Raw genomic sequence first — 19,430 nt, 5'->3', positions numbered from 1 at the left:
TGAGCAATGGTTGTGCACAAAACCTGTGTCACAATTAAGTGTATGCACTATCAAAAAATTGTAATTGTACTGGAACCAATTTCCCAAATGACACTTTTGGAATTACACAAGAACATAAGAACAGCCCCACTGCATCAGGCTATAGGCCCATCTAGTCCAGCTTCCTGTATCTCACAGTGGCCCACCAAATGCCCCAGGGAGCACACCAGATTACAAGAGACCTCATCCTGGTGCCCCCTCTTGCATCTGGCATTCTGACATAGCCCATTTCTAAAATCAGGAGGTTGTACATGCACATCATGGCTCATAACCCATAATGGATTTTTCCTCCAGAAACTGGTCCAGTCCCCTTTTAAAGGCATCAAGGCCAGACACCATCACCACATCCTGATGCAAGGAGTTCCACAGACCAACCACATGCTGAGTAAAGAAATATTTTCTTTTGTCTGTCCTAACTCTCCCAACACTCAATTTTAGCGGATGTCCCCTGGTTCTGGTGTTATGTGAGAGTGTAAAGAGCATCTCCGTATCCACTCTGTCCATCTCCTGCATAATTTTGTATGTCTCAATCATGTCCCCCTCAGGCGTCTCTTTTCTAGGCTGAAGAGGCCCAAACGCCTTTCCTCATAAGGAAGGTGCCCCTGCCCCGTAATCATCTTAGTAGCTCTCTTTTGCACCTTTTCCATTTCCACTATGTCTTTTTTGAGATGCGGCGACCAGAACTGAACACAATACGATTTGTACAACTAATTGATCCATGAAGATGATTCTACATGTTTGCCGAGTCCTTCTTGTGGACTTGAGTTCCAGTAAAGTTATAACAAGATTGTGTTGTAGATTAAGCTATTACCAGTTCTAATCAACCATTAAACCTTACTTGAGAGACTAGAATTCTGACGCCAAATTTAAAAAAAAATGAGCATACAAAGTTCTTTCCAAGAAACAAAGCTTATCCTTTAGTTTTTGTGGTTTTTTTTTCAAAAGTGTGAAATGATTAATACAAAGGGAGAGTAGTTTTTCAAAACTGAGATGACTACCCCCCTGCCCTTGCTAATTTACAATCTTGTGCATCTGAACTGTTTTTATCCTACAACTGTTACTGTGGTAGAAGAATTCCTTTGTTGCTTTGCACTATGATTCAGTCTTTAATTAAGCGTTGGCATTTCCTTGCTTTTGAGTATTTCACTTAGCAACCTTGGTGATCTCTTTCAAAAGGTCTTACAAATGGAATGTCTTATGTACCAAAAGATTCTACAGAGCTGTCTTCCCTATATATGGCAAAGAGAGACAGAGACTTGTATTATTTTAAGAGAACTTTGCACTGCAGAGTTTCACATGGGATTCACAGTGCATTAAGAACCTAGCTTTTTCAGGTCATGATCAAATTCTTACAGAACAATAAGAATACTTATCCTCCACAGCCCTCCTTAACTGCATGACCCTTACAATTATCTGATTAGTCCAGACACCATCTGCATGAAAGCAGGCCACTTCTGACATTCTGACAGAGCCCTGTGCAATTGGCACCATTAAGTATCCTAATTCTGTCAACAACAGAGCCAAATTTCTTCACCCTGGAACATCACACTCTGTGGCCATCATATTTCATGCATCATGTACACAATTTTGCTTCATTTAAATTGCTTTTTAGTATTTGATCAGGGCATTTAGGCTGATTTTTAGACTGCTAGTGGGGGAATGCTGTTGTACAAGCCTTTAATGCTGGAAACAAGTAGACAGGACCTAAGACACCATAAAAACTGGAACAGGTTACAGCCTGGAATTCTTGTGCTATGAAAGTAAATTGTAATAAAAATAGTTAATGAGCAAATGAAAGCTATCAAATATTGTCAGGATTTTTAAAATCTCTGCAATTACAACACAGCAGAACAGATAAGACCTGGTGGTTGTGGCTGTGGTTGCTGGTAGCATAGCACTAGCAATGGTTAGTTCTCATTGCACCCAAGGTGAATCAAGGTGGAAAGATATTCACAGGATCGTTGCTAGACTCCTTAAATATACAGAACCAACGTCATGTTTGAGTAAATGTAAGAGACAACAGCTCTGTCAGAGCTGCTCTCACAGAAGTTAATAGCTCAATGTAATCCATAAGCCCTCAAGCTCAAAATCTTCTCAGCCTGTGCTGGTGGGAGCCCCACCAATGCTATTACTGAACAGGTTTTCACAATTGAGTTCCACATGCTTTAGCAGAATCAAGAGTGTACCTAAAAGCCTCTTGTGAATCAGCCACTAGATGGGAGAAGGGCATGCTAGATTACTCTTCCTTTATTATTATTAATAGCAGGTAGCAACAGTTACCCTGCACATATCTGATCTTGTCTGAGCTCAGAAGCTAAGCAGGGTCAGGCCTGGTTAGTACTTGGATGGGAGACCACCTGGGAATACTGGGTGCTGTAGGCTTACACCATAGTCTTTTGAGACTGAAGGTCGCCAACCATATTATTATTATTATTATTATTATTATTATTAACTTTATTTCTACCCCGCCTTTCTCCCCGGAGGGACTCAAGGCGGCTTACAACAAGGTTAAAACAAGTTAAAAACATAATTTAAAAACAGATAAAAGCATATTAACAACATATCCTAAAAACAGTAGTCAGATAAAAAGTAGTCAGGTAAAAAGAGCATAGAGCAGCAAATCATAAAAGAATCAGGCCTGTAACCAGGTATTTAAAAAGATATTAAAAGATTTTGAAAAGATGTTAAAAAAGGCCGAAAACTCAGAAGGCTTGTCTAAACAGAAGGGTCTTCAGGCCTCACCAAAAAGTCTCAAGAGAGGGAGCCATTCTTAAGTCAAGGGGAAGGGAATTCCTTTAGAAAACATTCCTTTATTTGTTGGTTTAAAAGTGGAGAGAGGAACCAAATTCATGCTTCCTATTTAAGTACTGCACTTAGGATACTCTCATTGTTTTATTAAATGACAGAGTTAGCTACTAGCTCCCTTCCAATTCCTGATGACAAACAACATGGAGTTTGTGAAGGGCTTAAAGCCCCTTCAACTCCCAGTGCAGCTAGGACTCTCTTTGCTTCTAACCCCTTTGTGAGAATTGTTGGAGTTTGAGAGGGGCAAATGAAAAGGTCAGGTTTATGTTGGAAAGGAAGGAAGGTGGCCTAGGATCCTCCTGTTTGAGTACCCAGTGGTCTTTTGAAAAGCAGCAGGGGAGTGCTGTCTGTGTGTGTGTGGGGGGGGGGCTGGTTGTGAATTCAGTATCAGGTGTTTTATTGAAGAAGGGCACAATCCTAACCAGGTCTACTCAGGAGTAAGTCCTATTTGGTTCAATGGGGCTTACTCTCAGGAAAGTATGGTTAGGATTGCAGCCTAACAGCCCAATCCTATCTACACTTTCCTGGGAGTAAGCCCCAGTGAATCTAATGGGACTTACTTCTGAGTAGACGTGCATAGGATTGGGCTGTAAATCAGATTATTTGGAGCCAGTGGAAGTAGTTCTTCCCCCTGTTCAGTACCACCTTATATATGCTACCTTGATGAAATAAAACGCCTGCAGACTATGCCACACCAAGGGCACCAGCCCTGACCTAATTCGAATCACCAAATACCCTGACCCAAATCCCCTGCTGGCTCTGCCCACTTACTACCGTGTTTCCCCGATAATAAGACCTATCCCGAAAATAAGCCCTCCCCTTACTGTGTAAGATTCCTCTAAAATAAGCCCTCCCCCGAAAATAAGCCCTATTGAGATTGCTACTGTAGTGAAGGTGATCCCCTGCGCTACACGCTACATTACGGTACCCTCTGTATGCACCGTCCCCCCCCGGGTGAAACGCACGCCGCGCTCCGAGCTGCATCCAATCAGAGCTGCAGCAGTGAGCGCGTCATCCTGTTCTTCCCCAGTGATTTGCTTGCTGGCGCCATTGAGAGCAGTGCCGCGGAGGAGAGCTGAGGCAGGACAACATAAAAACCCGGTATGTAAGCGGGAGTGAGGGGGCATGATGGAGGATAAAAGAAGAACTCAGGAGGCATGATGGAGGATAAAATAAGCACTCAGGGGGCATGATGGAGGATAAAATAAGCACTCAGGGGGCATGATGGAGGATAAAAGAAGAACTCAGGGGGCATGATTTGTTCACATTTACCTGTTTATTAAAATTGCTGTCAATGTTCATTAAAATAAGCCCTCCCCTGAAAATAAGCCTTCTGGTGTTTTTCTGTCCAAAAAAAATAATAAGACAGTGTCTTATTATCGGGGAAACACGGTAAGTCCTATCTCTACCCACTGTCTAGGCAATTGTTACTTTAGCAACTGTAAGAAGGGTAGATCTACTGGGGCTGGAAACAGTGATTGCATAACAAATCCAAATGCAATGTGATGATGCTTTGTGCATCTCTCACGTAAGAAACCTGTAAGATTTCTCACTACTGTACAAGTATGTAAGGATATGAAAGTAGTACATAATCAAGGAAAAAGAAATAGACAAGGTGCCTAATATCAAAAGGATGCAAGAAAAAGGATTATTGAATTGGACTTAAAATGAGCCAGCACAAATTTTCAGTATCAAGACACATCTCTGGGATGCATAATAAAGAGGGTGTCTCTGAACATGTGCAGAGTACATTACCTCACCATAAATGAACACAATCCATTTTTACATCTCAGAAGTCATGAGGCAGGTTTAAATCAGCTTTAAGCCCATGCACCTATATTCTGAAATTAACTACTGGTGCTGAGATATGCATATCTGGCTCAGGACATTTTGGTGCTCAAGGCAGAATATATGAAGTTTCCATATGCTAAGTTCAATCATTAGTCCATCATCCAGTATTGTGTATTCTGACTGGGAGTGGCAATTCAGCATCTCAAGTGATGGCACACACACACCACCTATGATAACTTATGCAACAGACATTCATGTTTCACTGTGGAATAGGAAAGAGGCAGAAAAAAGAGAGAAGTTAGACTCTGAAGGCAGCTTCACACTTTACACATCAGTTCCACTGACTGCAGCTACACACTGTTTCTATGATTTTATGTTACCTAAATGTTTGGCATTCACAAAGCTTATGAATATAAAAACGTCCCACTGCATGCTTGAAAGCTGTGAAGTGCAGTTTATATAACCAGATCTAAGCAAGAAATGTTTTGTGTAAATGCAAATGCACTTTGGGGAAAGTCAGCTGAAAAGCAGTTAGTAGATCTGAATATGTATCCATCACATCTTTCCAGGATAAAATCTGGTACACACTTTAGGGTTCCTCTACCAAGGAGAGGCACTTTCAAGGAAACAACAAGCAGTGGAGGGAGCCCTCATCCCACATCTCATGAGAGACGTCAAACAGTCGCACCCACACTGAGAGCGGTTGTGTTGGGCCAGTGTGGGCTCCAACAAATCTCTGGAGGGCCAGAGGCTCATTGGAGACTGGGGGCTCCCTGAGGGCCACATTGAGAGGCCTTGAAGGCCGCAAGGGCCGGGGCCTTGCCCCAGGGCCGGGGTTTGGGCACCCCTGTGATAGTACCGCCATCAGGGACAAAAGGACATATAAGAAACTTACCAGGGTTGCTATGGAGGGTGCAGAGAGCCTGTGGACCTCTCTGCAAGCCCACCATGCCTCCTAACTGCTCAAAAATGTGATCACAACCCACTTGCAGTTTTTGTCTGATTTCAGTGAAACTTATGTCTCCAAATTGTCACTGTGCTGCTCCTTAAATCTTGACTTACAGTCATATGAACAAGCTCAAATTAATTATTTTTACAATACATTTGGGAGAACAAATCTGTCCTATTATTAGCAGACTCCTTTATGCAAGTTTCAAGGCATGTTAGAAAACTGTCATAGCCAAGAAAGTGCAAATCTGGGAAAGTGCAAATGAAGGAAAATGCAAACTCACATGGCGCATAGAACATCACTAATACAGAAGGATGCTCCTTGATAAACTTGTCAAAGTCATCATCTGTTAAGTGATAGACGGCATTATCCTCCTCTGACCAGGGAATCTCTGGGGTCTGTGGTTTAGGTGGCTGAGGACTGCAAAACAAAAACAGAGGTAAAGCTCCTAAGAGATCATTGCAGCTGCCTTGGCCAACTAGATCGCAAGAATGTAAATGGTTGCTTGACACACTTGGGTGTAGTTCACCACTCTAGGGTGATGATGTCTGAAATGTAGCTAAAAAATGAGGCAGGAGGAGGCAACAAAGTAGTCTATAAAAACAACAGAAATAATGAAACAAACAGAAGTGTTGTTATAATGGAACAGCAGGCACGCTTATTAGTCTCAATTTTTGCCATTACTAATACATTGCAAGTTGACAATAAAGAGAGGAAAAAGAATACAGAAGTATCAGTCAATAATGACATGGTTTACAAAAACAAGCATACAAAACAGACTTTGTAATTCACAGAACTGAATCAAGTTCTTACAAACACACACCTTTCATCCCAATATACCTAGCACCATCAAAACTGAACACACAGATAAAACTACAACCAGCTAAGGAAAAACAAAACAAACCACCACAGCACATACAGGAATGCAACCAGCATAAAGGTGACCAGTAGCAGCCAGGCAATGAGAAGGAAATTGAGCTTTATTAAGCAAAGCAATCCAAAACTTGTGCCCAGTACCCCAAAGCCCTTCCAAATTATGCCTCTTTATGGAGTGTCTTTTCATTTGCCACAGAAGCTAAATGGCTCAGAAACCCATATTTCATGGTAAAGCCACCTTCTCTCCCTATGCTCCAAAAATGAGATCCGCTTAACTTTTGTACTCAAACCTCCTGAGCAAGGATTCAAACTGTTGGGCAATACACTCTGTTCTCATTATCTGCCAGCGTTATGTTCTTGGAAAACCTAGTGGATACCAAATTAGAGGATACTGAATCACTGAGCCCATGGTGAAAATGGGGTTAGGTTCCAGGGTACCCTCTTCATCATATACTCAATGAACTTAATAAATCTTAACGAAGTCTATGGGGCTGGGTGACAGAGAGTGTTCATCGGCATCTCCAAAATCCGATGCTTCCTCCTCTGAGCTATCCCTTGATGCGTAGAAGGTTGTGGCAATGGCAATTTCTCTGTGCTGGTTATCCCTTGACACACTGATGGTTGCTGGACCAATAACAAGGCCTCAGAGTTCAGCAGTGGGGAAGGGGTCACTTCAGCTGTCCTCCTCCTCCACCTCTCCGTTGGCTCCTTCCCTGCACTTGCCCCAGCTCCAGAGCAACCCTCAGGTAGCCTTCCAATCAGCCTTTCATCAATATCAAGGTTGTGAACGTTCAAGTTGGAGTCCCTAAGATGATGGGGCAAGTCTGAAGGGGACATAAATGTGTCTGACGATTCTCCACGGGCCAGTATCTGCATACTGTACAGGTGTCTCTTCCTCTCCACCTACCCCACACAGCACCAGCACTGCCTTCTGTTCATAAGGAGGCCACTCTCTCTTCTCCTCCTCCTCCCACAACCTCTCCTACTTGTAGCTGCACTAAGTTTCCCCCGCTCCGAATGCACCAGTAGAGTATTTGCGGATAACGAAAACAGAGCCACAGTTAACAAACAGTAGGTGGCAGTTCTGTCCCTCGCAGATAAGCAAGTTCACATATAAAGAGAACTAACTGTATATTCAGATGGTTTGAACTTTGGCTTCTAAAAAGTATGCAATGCTTCCTACTGTTAGTTTGAAGAGTACCGTACTCTAATCTTTCATACCGGTCATTAATGACATTTTTGAACAGCAGATCTGACACAGTGGGTCCAGAAACACCAGCAGACCTGTGAGGAGAAAAGAAAGGCAGCCAGCAAAGAGCCACCATCACTAGCCTCCCATTGCTACAGCTTCTGCACAGGACTGTGCCCATTGCACAGAGACAACCAAAGCGCTAACAGCTTGGTAAAGAGGTGAAGGAGTTCTCACATTAATTCCCCACATTAAAAAAAAAAATTAAGATTCTGAGTCCCTTAGGGATGGGATGCCTCCTATGATGTGGAAAAAAATTCTGTAAGCTGCCTCATGTCCTTCTGATGGCAATGGTGAGATATACATATTTGAAATAAAATGTACAGTTCAACTCAGATATTCTTAGATGGAGGACATCTAAAGCATTAACTGAATGCATTTTTAAACACAATTGTGCACTTAGCTTCATGTACATAGGCTGCACACAGTCGTAGCTCAAAGGCCTTGCTAAAATGAAGGATTATTACACACCTCATTCTCCCCAATATTCATGTTAGTGCTTTGTCAGAGAAAAGAAGAGCATAATTCTATTGTACACTTTCTTATTCAGGGCTGCGCTTCATTGAATACAATGGCACTCACTTTTGAACAAATAGACATAGAATTGAGCTGTGACTTGATCAGGTACGATTAGCCACTGCTACATTAAAGCTTGTTATTGCTAATTAATTCATTTTTACAAATTAATTAAGACTCAGTCAAGCATTTCCCTCAAATACCGGGGAAAAGGCTAATAATATAAGTACAGAAGAAGAAAGAACCAAGTTCAGTAATTTTTCTACCTTCCAGGTAATTCTTTCTTGCATTTTAAATAAGAAAATATAGCAAAAAAACACAAGTAATAATACTGTGTAAAATAATTAAGAGCTTTTTCAAAGTACTTTTTTAAAGTACTCAAAGCATACTATGCATCTCACTCATCCAAACAATATATTGTTCAGCATTATGCCTGTATTATCAACACAGTGGGGTCCCTACTGAACTCAAACTTGAAACAGACACTGCTAGCTTGCAACTCACATTCTACGTACACTGACTTTTTGATGGAAAAGTTGAAATCTGAACTGTAGTCAGATTAATTGGATTAATTGGATTAATTGGGAAATTTTACATCTAGAATTTATAGATTTACAAATCCAAGTATAAAGTATGTTCTTGGAAGTATATTCTTCCAAGGAAGAATATTTAAAGGTAAGATAGTAAATTTTTAAGAAAGCAGAAGTGGGGAACAAGAACTTTTCTCCATATCACCGTAGTCACTGGGGATCAGGGGGTGCGGTGATCTCGCATTAGTGATAGGAAACAAAAATGAAGAAAACGGGGGGGGGGACTTATTTAAGACAGAAAAGTGAGTAAAATGGGTAGTTTGTTCAATGTATAAAAATGGATAATAGGCATTAGATAGATCAATATGCCTAGGGGGTGTAACATGGAATCTGAAACACCACTGAATGAATTTTATCTACTTTTTTCTGAACCATGAAAATTAAAAGCACTGAAGAGGGTAACGCTCTAGTCTAGACTATAAGCAGAAACTATTGGATGAGTCCAAGGAGTCTAAACCAGTGCTACCCAAACTTCTACAAGGGAGCTGGGAGCAATGTAAGTGTATGTGGGGGAGGGGCTATGGCAGCAATGCGATCCCCAGGATTGCACTACTGCCAGGAAAGGGAGAGTTTTTTTAAACTCACCAGCCTCCAGCATCAGAGTCTAGGGAGCTCTCTGCAGGGCTCCCTGCACCTCCAAACATGTTAAAAATTGGGGGAAAAACTTCCAGTTTTTGTTGCGAAACCGGAACTGCACTCCCTGTAATCCCCAGAACTCTGGTATTAGACAAAATAACCCCTCCCATCCCAGGCAGCAGTGTTATCCTGGAGATTGCATTGCTGCCTTCCTACCCCCACCCCTTATTGGAGCAGGGTCAAATGCTTCCCTGGCTGGTGGGTTGCAACCCACTAGTTTGGGAACCGCAGGTCTAGATCATTGTTAAATATACAAGAATACACCATCCAGGATGGTGTAGTGCAGGGCTGCCCAAACCACGGCCCCCGGGCCAGTTGCGGCCCACGGAGGGCCCCAATCCAGCCCCCCAGGGAGCCTGCCATCTCCATAGGAAACTTGGCCCACTGGAGACCCGCTAGAGCCCTTGCTGCCCGACGCGACTGTGCAGCAACAGCGAGGAAAAGGCTAAGCACTCACAGGAGAGTAGGAGCCCCACCCATCCGAAACCTTCCCATTAGGTTGGGGAGGCTGCAGCTGAGTGCAGGCATTGGATGGGGGTGAGAAGTCCTGGGTCTGTTTGTCCTGCTTGAGTTTGGCTTGGGGGGGCAGGCACTGAGGAGAGAGGGGAAACTGTGAGTCTTTGTGCTGCTTGCGTATGCTGGGGGGGCGGGCGCTGCAAGGGAGAAATCACGGGACGTTTGAATGCTGCTGGAGAGCATGTCTACTCAGCAGCAAATCCCATCAGACTCAGTGGGGTTTACTCCCAGGAAAATGTGGATCCGATTGGACTGTGAGTGTGCTTGGGTTTGGGGGCTGGCACTGCAGGGGAGAAGTCCCGGGGATGTTTGAATGCAGTTGGAGAGTATGTCTACTCGGCAGTAAGTCGCATAGAGTCAGTGGGGCTTACTCCCAGGAAAGTGTGGATTCGATTGAGCAGTGAGTGCTTGGTGTTGGAGATGGGTGCTGCAGGAAAGGAATTTCGGGGATGTTGGGAGATCCAAGTTCAAACCCCCACTTAGCCATGGAGCTTCCTGGGCGACCTTGTGCCAGACATAATCTCTCTGACTCACCTATCTCACAGTGTTGTCGTGAGGACAAAAAGAAGGAAGGAACCATGTACGCCACCCTGAGCTCCTTGAAGAAAAAGCATTATAAAAATGTGAGAAAGAAAGAATGCCCTGAACAATGTAATCCTACACATGCTTACTTGGAAGAAAATTCCTCTTTATTCAATGGGGTTTACTCTCAGGCAAGTGTGTTTAGGATGGCAGTCTTAATCAGAAGCGGACCTCTCCAGCACCATGCCCAGGGTAAAGGTCCTTGATTGTGCCCCCCCATGCATGCATGGGGGCTATCGTCACCCCCCCATGCAAAAATCCACCCCCCCCCATTCACCTGAGGTTTACAGAGCCTCGCATAACCTCCACCCACACTGGGGAAACCTCTCCGAGGTTCCCCAATGCTATAAACTGTGCTTCTGGGAAACCGGAAGCACAATTTCCGCCCCCGTCAGGAGCCTCAGAGAGGCTTCCATGGGGCCCTAGCACCTCGCACCTGGGGCTTTTGCTTCATCTGACCTTATGATACGTCCGCAACTGGTCTTAATATCTGTTTTATTTCTTTACAAGCTTCAAGATTCACTTGTTCTGTCCTGCAATGTTCTCCCTTAAACTTTTAAGCTGCATAATCCATTCTTCTGAACTTTCCCATCCACAGACACATTTTTTATTGTATTGGTCAATTTTAAGTTATGAGCCTGCAGGCAAGGATTTGTGTTTCTTTTAAATGTATTTTACAACAAAGAGAATGTATAGATGCTTCTCAAAGGCAACCCCCCTGTATCCACAGATCTAATATCCACAGATTCAGTTATCTGCAGCGTTCCACCCCAATTAACATCATTTAGATGCTTACTCCTGGGAAATGTTCTTTCTTTCCCAGGACACTATAAGCATGCAAGCTTAGAGCACGATGTGCAGGCAGGCTTCAGCCTGAATGACTAGACTGAACATTAAAAGGAAGCAGGAAGTTATAACTGCTTCATGTTAACATTTGATTTAGACTCTTCAAGCATTCAGGCTGCCTCCCTGCATGCGCTATAAGCTTGCATGCTTATAGTATCCTGTAAAATGAAGAAACATCTCCCAGTGGTAAGCAACCAAATGAAGCTAATGGATAGGGGCGTGTGCAAAGATAGCGTTCCCCTATATCCGTGGTTTCCATATCCATATGGGGGGGGCAGGAATGGGTCCCCTGTAGATACAGGGGGATGCCTGTTTAGGAATTGGTTCTAGCTGCCAGCACAGTACAAGTGTACCTTTTCCCCACCTCTTTCTTTTTTAGTAAGACTTTCTTAAAACTAAACATGTGTGAATGAGAGATTTTGCCAAGGGGACAGTGTTTTCACAATGTTATACTTGAAAAGTGACACAAGATGGCTTTGGGTTGGAGAACAGGGACAATGGCGATGCTATCAATGGATACTGAGAAAGCAAAAGGAGATGACGACCTGGAAGGAAAGGCAAGATGCTCCTTCTTGGATATAACTGAAGTCTGAGAAAAATATCAGATTGCTACTATAACATATCAGGAGATATTTGACAGAACTGATGGGGAATTCTGGAAGAGAGAAGTAAAAACTGGTGACATTAGTGTGACACTGAAAGTTACGGAAAACAATTAGGTAACCTAAGAACAATATGCAACAAGAGAATAAAGGGAAAAGCTGAGACCAGACTGGAGAGATCCCAAAGGAGAGGTGGAAAGCAGAATAGCTTCCCCCTGTGGATATGCTGAATGAGCAATTAGGCTGTTAGGAAAAGAACCAGCTGAGCACCAAGTCCCAGAAATCTAGGGCATGAAGAGAGTTAAGCTGGTGAGTGTGGTCAACAATCAAAAACCGCAGAAAGGTCAAATATGATAAAGGTAGGATACAGTCCTTTGCACTGGACAGTGAGGCAAATTGTCAATTATTTTTATGAGAGCAGTTTAGCAGAGAGTAGCCAGATTGAGGGTGAAAGGAGAGTACAGAAAAGACAGTCATGCTAGCAAATATACTCTAGAACAGCATTTCTCACCCAGTAGTAGTAATTCAGCTGGTTGTACTTGAGGTGGTACCTGGTGGTATACACAAGAGCCCCAGACCACTGCCACCTGGCAGCAAGACCAGCAATGCAACGTGACAAGCACCTGTAGGATGCTTGGCTAGGCAGGCAGAGCTCCAGAACACACATTCTGCGTGCGCAAAAAAACCCCTCCCAACCTGAGCCTCTTTGCAGAGTTTTTTGCAGTACACCTGACCTTCCAATCTGGAAGTATCTGGCAATGACATCATCACCAGTTACTTCTGGCGGTACTTCCAAAAGGTGGACCATGCAAAGCGGTACAAACGTTGAGAAATGCTGCTCTAGAAGTTTGGGAAGGCTAGATGAGTTGAGGGAAAGGTTTTGTGATAGCAGGAAATGATGCCTCCAGCTCTCATAGGCGAAAATCAAGAAATGGTCTGAAAAGACAGAACTCAAACAATAATTAAAAAGATGCTTGGATTCTTCATTTGCTGGCAATGGCAGGCAGACACCCCACTGAAATAAAGTGGATCTCCTTATTCACAAGTCCTTTGAGGATCAGGCTAAGACAGGCATTATTTTAAAAACCCACTATCAGTCTGTAGCAGGAGGCTGAATTAATTGGCAAAGTTATTTGCTCTTGTTGTTCTTTTTAATTAGGTTTATTAGTTCCTATATAGTGCCTACATATGTCCTACCATTCTTCAATTGCACTTTTCAGGCCGTCTTGAATCATTGCCACAGAGCACTGGGCTACTCATACGATAGGCTCCTTTGAGTAATTTATTACTGTCGCTGTGCCTACTTGCCAGGCTCACACAGTATACTCCAACCTCATTATAACTCCAACCTCAATTATGGGCAGCTTCCAAGTAAAGCAGTTTCTGAATATGAATTGTGTGTGCACGCTTTTTACAATATTGATTTCTTTCAGGGGAGGGAAGGAAAGCTGCTGCATCACTCTGCCTTTTGGGAAACTATTAAGTGTGCATTGGAAATTAATTGAGGACAAACAGCTGTCTTTAGCTCTGGACAGCTGAAATATCAGCCAAGGCACAGAGTGGCTTGTTAGCAAAGATTATCATTGGGAACAGTCTCCAGCTGTTCTGCTTCACCTTCAGTAGGCTATATTCAGGAGCTGTCACAGTACTGATATAAAAGCACTGCATATTATGGGGATTATCAGACTATAATGCAGGCAGATTAGAGTGAAGAAGAAAAAGAAAAAACCTCCAGACACTTCTAATGTTTCACATGTGGTAGCCAAAAGATAAGGGCTGAGCCAAAAGGCAAAACAAAAAGGTACAGGTGATGAAGGCATACATCACTGCTCAAGGGGAGGGGAAGAGTATCTCTCAGCACTCACTGGTGTTGCTATCTTAACAAGACCAAAAAGGGGCACAAGTGCTAAGGACAAAATTTACCTCTTTGTTCGGCACTGTAGCACCTAATGCTGCTTAGTATTCCACACTACAAGGGACTGCAAGCTGAATGCTGTGTGCACTCAGTGAATCGTGACCTCTCCCGGTTTTGCTACATATGCTCACCTCATCTACAGAACACTTAGAGCAGTGCTTCTCAACCTGTGGGTAGGGGCACTCTAGGTGGGATGAGAGCCAATTTCAGATGGGTCCCCATTCATTTCAGTGTCTATTTTATTGTTATTATATTAGACTTGATGGTATATGAGAGCAATTGGGGAAATGTTATAGATCTGTACTTTTAATAGGTTACCTTGTATATGCTTTTAACAATGAAAGTCAAGGGGGCTTACTACCAGGTAAGTGTGGATAGGACTGTAGCAGCCTTTGAGATTTTGGGGGAATTTTTTAAACAGATCAGTCCTGCTTGGGAGAGTTCTTCTTTATTTTAAATAAATTCTTAAACCTATACTTATTGTAAACTTTTAATTTACTAAGGGCCCAAACCTAAAGTCAAGTTGGGCTGACAAAAGTCCCTTGCACTGGCCCAACATTGTCACGAAAGTGCCGTAAAGCACTTTCGCAACAACGCAACTGTAGGGAGGTTGGTGCAAGTGTCTTGCACTTGCCTTCCCGAGCTGGATCCAGCCACAGTGGGGTGAGTTTGCACCAGCCTTTCCAGGCTGGTGCAGGGGTCCTGGGGGGCATAGGGAGGAGGCAGGAGGAAGGTGTTTTGGGGTGGGGGAGGGTGGGCAACAGGTGTTCCGGGGAGTGGGTGTGCAGGTATTTCCAAGGGTGGGTGGGTGGAGCCAGTACCCGGAAGTTATGCTAGATCCTGACCCATTCCCGGACAGCCCAGGGCAGTCCTGGGCTGCCTATTGATATAGATTTTAGGGGTTAACCTAACTTCTCTCAGAGGAGGAACATTAGGAAAAACATGACTATTGTTTTTCTGTTAAAAACAAGGTAGAAAATGTCAAGATGACCTGCAGAGAGAGAAAAACGTGTGTCATAGCTTTCCCAAAAGGAACATTCCAGGGTCTTGTGAAATCAAAGTGCAAGCCAGAACTTCTCCATACATGGATAACGGATTTCCCAGTGAGGGCTAAAACCACGCACCAGTATGCCAAATAAGGAGAGGGAAGTGACATGAATATCACATGGGTCACTTGTTTTTCATAGAGTACAAGTACAGGAGTTTTAGGTGTAGTTCGGTGAAGAAATCAAAGATCCACCATGGGGTAACTCAGAACCTGTATCCATCCTAATCTATTCTTAATCTGTAAATAGCATGTAAATAAATTTTTCTATATGCTTATAAAGAAGTCTATGTCTGCTTAGCAATTTGACCCAGAGACCAAGTCCCAGAAATCTCTCTATTGTTCCACCACTGAGTTTGGCATGGTTCTGAGTAGCCCCACTGGAACTGCAGAGGCTCTCCCCAGCGTAAGGCTACTCCTGGCTGAGCCTCTTGCTGCCTGAAAATTGTGCTGGATACAGTGGAGGCACTTTGGCCTGTTCCAGCGCAAATGAGGATTGCACCTTTACTTACTTAATGATTTGATTTTGTCATATGGGCGATATTAAAAATTTTCCTGCTTGATGATGTCACTTCCATTCACGACATCACCTCCAGTTAATGACGTCACTTCCAGTGGGTCTCAAAAGATTGTCATTCTAAGGTTTGGGAACTAATGCAAGCTATGGGTTATTTCCCTAGTCCACTATCCTGGGTATGAAAGCTGCCTCCAACTGTGGAAATGTTGTATAGAAATATTTGAAATACATTCAAGTAGTTTCTGCATATATTCTCTTTACTTTGATATTATGAACACACTATGCAGAATCAGTGGCTGCACAACTGTATACAACTCTCATGAGCTGTACTATACAAGGCAGCTCAAACTTCCAAGAAAACTTATCTTTACATTTTCAGACATGAGAGAGAGAGAGAGAGAGAGAGAGAGAGAGAGAGAGAGAGAGAGAGAGAGAGAGAGGAGGAAAGGAGATGTGAAAATGAGGGAAGGGGAAAAACAGATTCCCCTCCCAGTTGTTAATGTGGAACCAGACTTATGATAGATCAAAAGGAATCAATATGACCAATCCATCACAGCACTGCAGCAAAGCACATGAGCTCAATGCACCCTTGCAAATCTCAGCTCAGCCATGAACTCATGCCTTGGGCAACAGTACTGTTTGCTCAAACTCAACCTTACCTTCAAATCTATCATTTGCAGACAGCAACACTCTTATAAGGTGCTGTATGTATAACTGAGGGAATGTATATGAAGGGCTTTTGAGTACTAAGTATTTATAAAATGGTTTCCCTGGAAAACCCTCTCCTTTATCAACCTCACCCCAACACATCAAATATTGACCTTCATAGCCCTGATCACAATGTACATAATGCATGTTCCTGCAGAGCAAATAGTTTCCAGTCATTCAAGAAAGACCAACAGGAGAACAAATGTGAGGACTAAGGCCACAGTAATAGTGAGTAGGGCCAGTGTCCAAAAGCTATCCATGGTACTAAACAGATATCACACTGTGAGATAAAACAAGTTATCTCCGCATCATAATATCAGGAAGAAAAATGCAAGCTCTTCCCAGATTGGGACCAGGGTATCTACCTTCTCCCATACAAACTAGCCCTTCCCCAGAGGCCATGGAGGCTCCATGTGTTCCCAATGGCTGATATTTTTATGATGTTAAGTTGGCCTGGAGTTCAGGAGGGGGAAAGGTGGGATAGAAACCTTTTTAAATGAATTTAAAATATACAGTAAAATGTGAACAAGCCCAAAGGCTTTTGCATGCTTCCTGTAGTTTGCAGTTTATTTTCAGTCCAACAACAAATTATAAACTTTCTCCAAATCTCATCTACAAACTCCATTAATGATGCCCAGAATCTTGTTCCAAAACTCTAGTACCAATCAATTCTGCTTGGGTCAGTTCTCTGAATCTTTTTTGTGTCCTAATCAAAAGTCTCCATTTGCCAGCCCTGCAGCATATGTGAGCCTCTGCAACATTTTGTTCTCTGTCAAAAATGGAGAAGGCTTACTAACATTGGGGAAAACAAATAATGGGTTATTAAATACAGACACCCACCACCCCAATACTTTCCTATGGAAGCTGCCAAGAAGAGCTAAACTTCATTGCCTCTTGATTTAGAGTGATCATTCCAAAAAACCATTAAGCCTCTGGTCTGTCAAAGACACTGGAATGAAACATTCACAATTTGTCAGGCAGAACCATTTGAAATTTTCTCATAATGGAGGTGTATGCAATGAGACAATGAAAATGTAAACGTCTGAGGTTTTAAATGAAGCTTTGACACAGATCAATGACATCCTTTCAACACCTGGAAGAGATACTGAAAGTAAAAAATGGAAAGGAAGCACAAACACTGAAAGCAAATGATCGACCAAGTTTGCCTTCAATATGTCGGTTCTGGGGTATTTGTCTTTTAGGGGTAAAGGGTGAGTCTGTTTCTGGAGTGCTACAGTGTTCATCTGCAATGCACCTCTTATAATGATGGAGTAGAAAATTAGACTTCAGAAACTTACTTTTTTAGCCATTCTGCTATGTCTTTTGCTGTGGCTCCATAATTTTCAAAGTTGAACAGGAATTTTCCTTTTCTGTGAATGCAACAAAACAAAGTTTGGGATACTGGAAGAAACAAAATAAACAATTTGGTTTGGCAATATTTATGCACAGAATAGAGACTAACTCAAAGTAGGAAATGGTTGGGTATCCACGAACATTGTATTCTTCCTTTACTTTTTCAAATTCAGCTGAGTAGACATTCATCCCCGCAAATGCCTGGAACGATATAACCAGAAGATTTTTACTCCACAAAGCTCTTTTGCAGGCATGACACACCATCTTGAATTACAGCACAACTTGTATTGGATAGAAATCTGTAGAACCCACAAAATCAGAGAAAGCTCTGACAATAAGGTCATTCTCACACAATAAGCAAAGACAACCCAGATTTGTACCAAGCATGTACCAAACATGGAACTGCAGCCAAATCCAGCTTCCTATTGAAGCTGCATCATATGTGCTTGCAAACACAAATTTGTCATCTTCAGATTTTAAATTTTCAAGCATAGGCACATTTTAAAGTGCTGACTCTTATATTTAGCAGGACTCTCCCATTTACTGCAGCATAGTGTCCTTCTCAATGATTCTTTTTTCCTAATTTTTTTTGTGTTTCTTTTAGGAGACTTTCTGGGTAAAGGAAGCACCTTCCCATGGGTTTTGCTACAGAAACTGCTTTGTTGTTGAAAAGGGCAGTTTATATTCAACATATTAAAATACTGTGGGCTTATCTGCTTGAAGATATGCCTAGTAAAGACTCAGTAAAAGCGGAGATATTCGGTCCTCAATGATCAAAAATGCTGTTATTAACCAGAAATTGGCAAAAAGGCACATTACATTTTGCTATTCTATTAAGCCACAGCTCCCAACAGTAATTCCAAGTGGCTATGAGGGTTCAGAATGCCTGTGCAACTCTCCCAGTGTCTGTGAGAGTTGGAGACATCTGCTTACCTATCTGAATGACCACGAGAGTTAATCATAAAAGGGTCAACTAAGGCAAATAAAAAGCTGAAGAGAGTGGTGGAACTTTGGTGTTGATACAGGGAGTATTCTGGGTGGGGTTACCCATGAGGTTTCAGTATAATATCTGGAAAATTATGATATCCAGCAAACCTTCAGTTCAGAGATACCAGATATCACAGCTTTTTAAACTGTATGTTGTTTCTCTCCTTGACCTAACCTTTAGGGCAGACTTCTTAAAAACCACTTGTGTGATTGTGCTTCCTGTGGCAGTAAAGGCTGCAGGCAGAAAAGCTTTACAAAAGATGGGGGAAGGGGGGTTCTGTTCTTTTTAAGCCATGAATAACATACCGATAGGTTGACATGGCCAAGCTAGCGAATTTCCAGACTGAATTGCAAGGTTGGTTAAATAAATAACTTTAAGCATCATGAGACGAGGTGATCAAGTGATTTTACAGTTGTAGCTGCAGGAAGTATCACATATATAATCCAGGCAAACAAGTACTCCATTTACTTGGCTAGCAACGTGGCTAGCCAAGTGTGGCAACACGTGGCTAGCTCAGACAAATGAGGGCTCCACTGTGTAGCCTGTATGCACTTAAGGTTTGCTTTCTAGAGAACATGCTCACCATAAATTATGAATACTCTTCAGCAAGGGAAATGAACAGACTTTCTAGAACTTGGTGCTGATGGGAATTACTACTGATAAGATATACATTCTGGAGCCTTACAGATGGCCATAGCCCTTCATATGCACAGCATCATCTGTGGTGCTAGGCCCATATTTTACCACAGCATGAGACTTAGAAGTAATGCATTTTATCTCACAGCACAAGCAAAGCCAATAAGAAACCATTTGGAAATAGTGTTCCTAACTCACAGTCCTTCAATTGCTGCAATAAACTACTTCTCTGTCCCCACAAAGCTCCTAGCATTTTTAAGATGAGACTACT

The 19,430-nt window shown here is 42.6% G+C and overlaps 1 protein-coding gene and 1 pseudogene across 1 annotated transcript in view; one reads left to right on the top strand and one right to left on the bottom strand.

The window, feature by feature from the left end:
- Positions 1-19,430, bottom strand: part of PDIA5 (protein disulfide isomerase family A member 5) — a 188,806-nt gene that overhangs the window by 68,969 nt on the left and 100,407 nt on the right. The window contains exons 9-11 of the mRNA XM_066633209.1: positions 17,645-17,736; positions 17,481-17,552; positions 5,868-6,004 (exon numbers count right to left, since the gene is read on the bottom strand). Coding sequence (XP_066489306.1) covers positions 5,868-6,004; positions 17,481-17,552; positions 17,645-17,736 — 301 coding nt within the window. The remainder of the gene's footprint in view (positions 1-5,867; positions 6,005-17,480; positions 17,553-17,644; positions 17,737-19,430) is intronic.
- On the top strand, positions 2,302-2,421 carry LOC136637740 (5S ribosomal RNA; annotated as a pseudogene).

Source organism: Tiliqua scincoides, chromosome 1 (genome assembly GCF_035046505.1).
Source record: "Tiliqua scincoides isolate rTilSci1 chromosome 1, rTilSci1.hap2, whole genome shotgun sequence".
Lineage (NCBI taxonomy): Eukaryota > Metazoa > Chordata > Lepidosauria > Squamata > Scincidae > Tiliqua > Tiliqua scincoides.
This window is presented reverse-complemented; position numbering and strand designations above follow the sequence as displayed.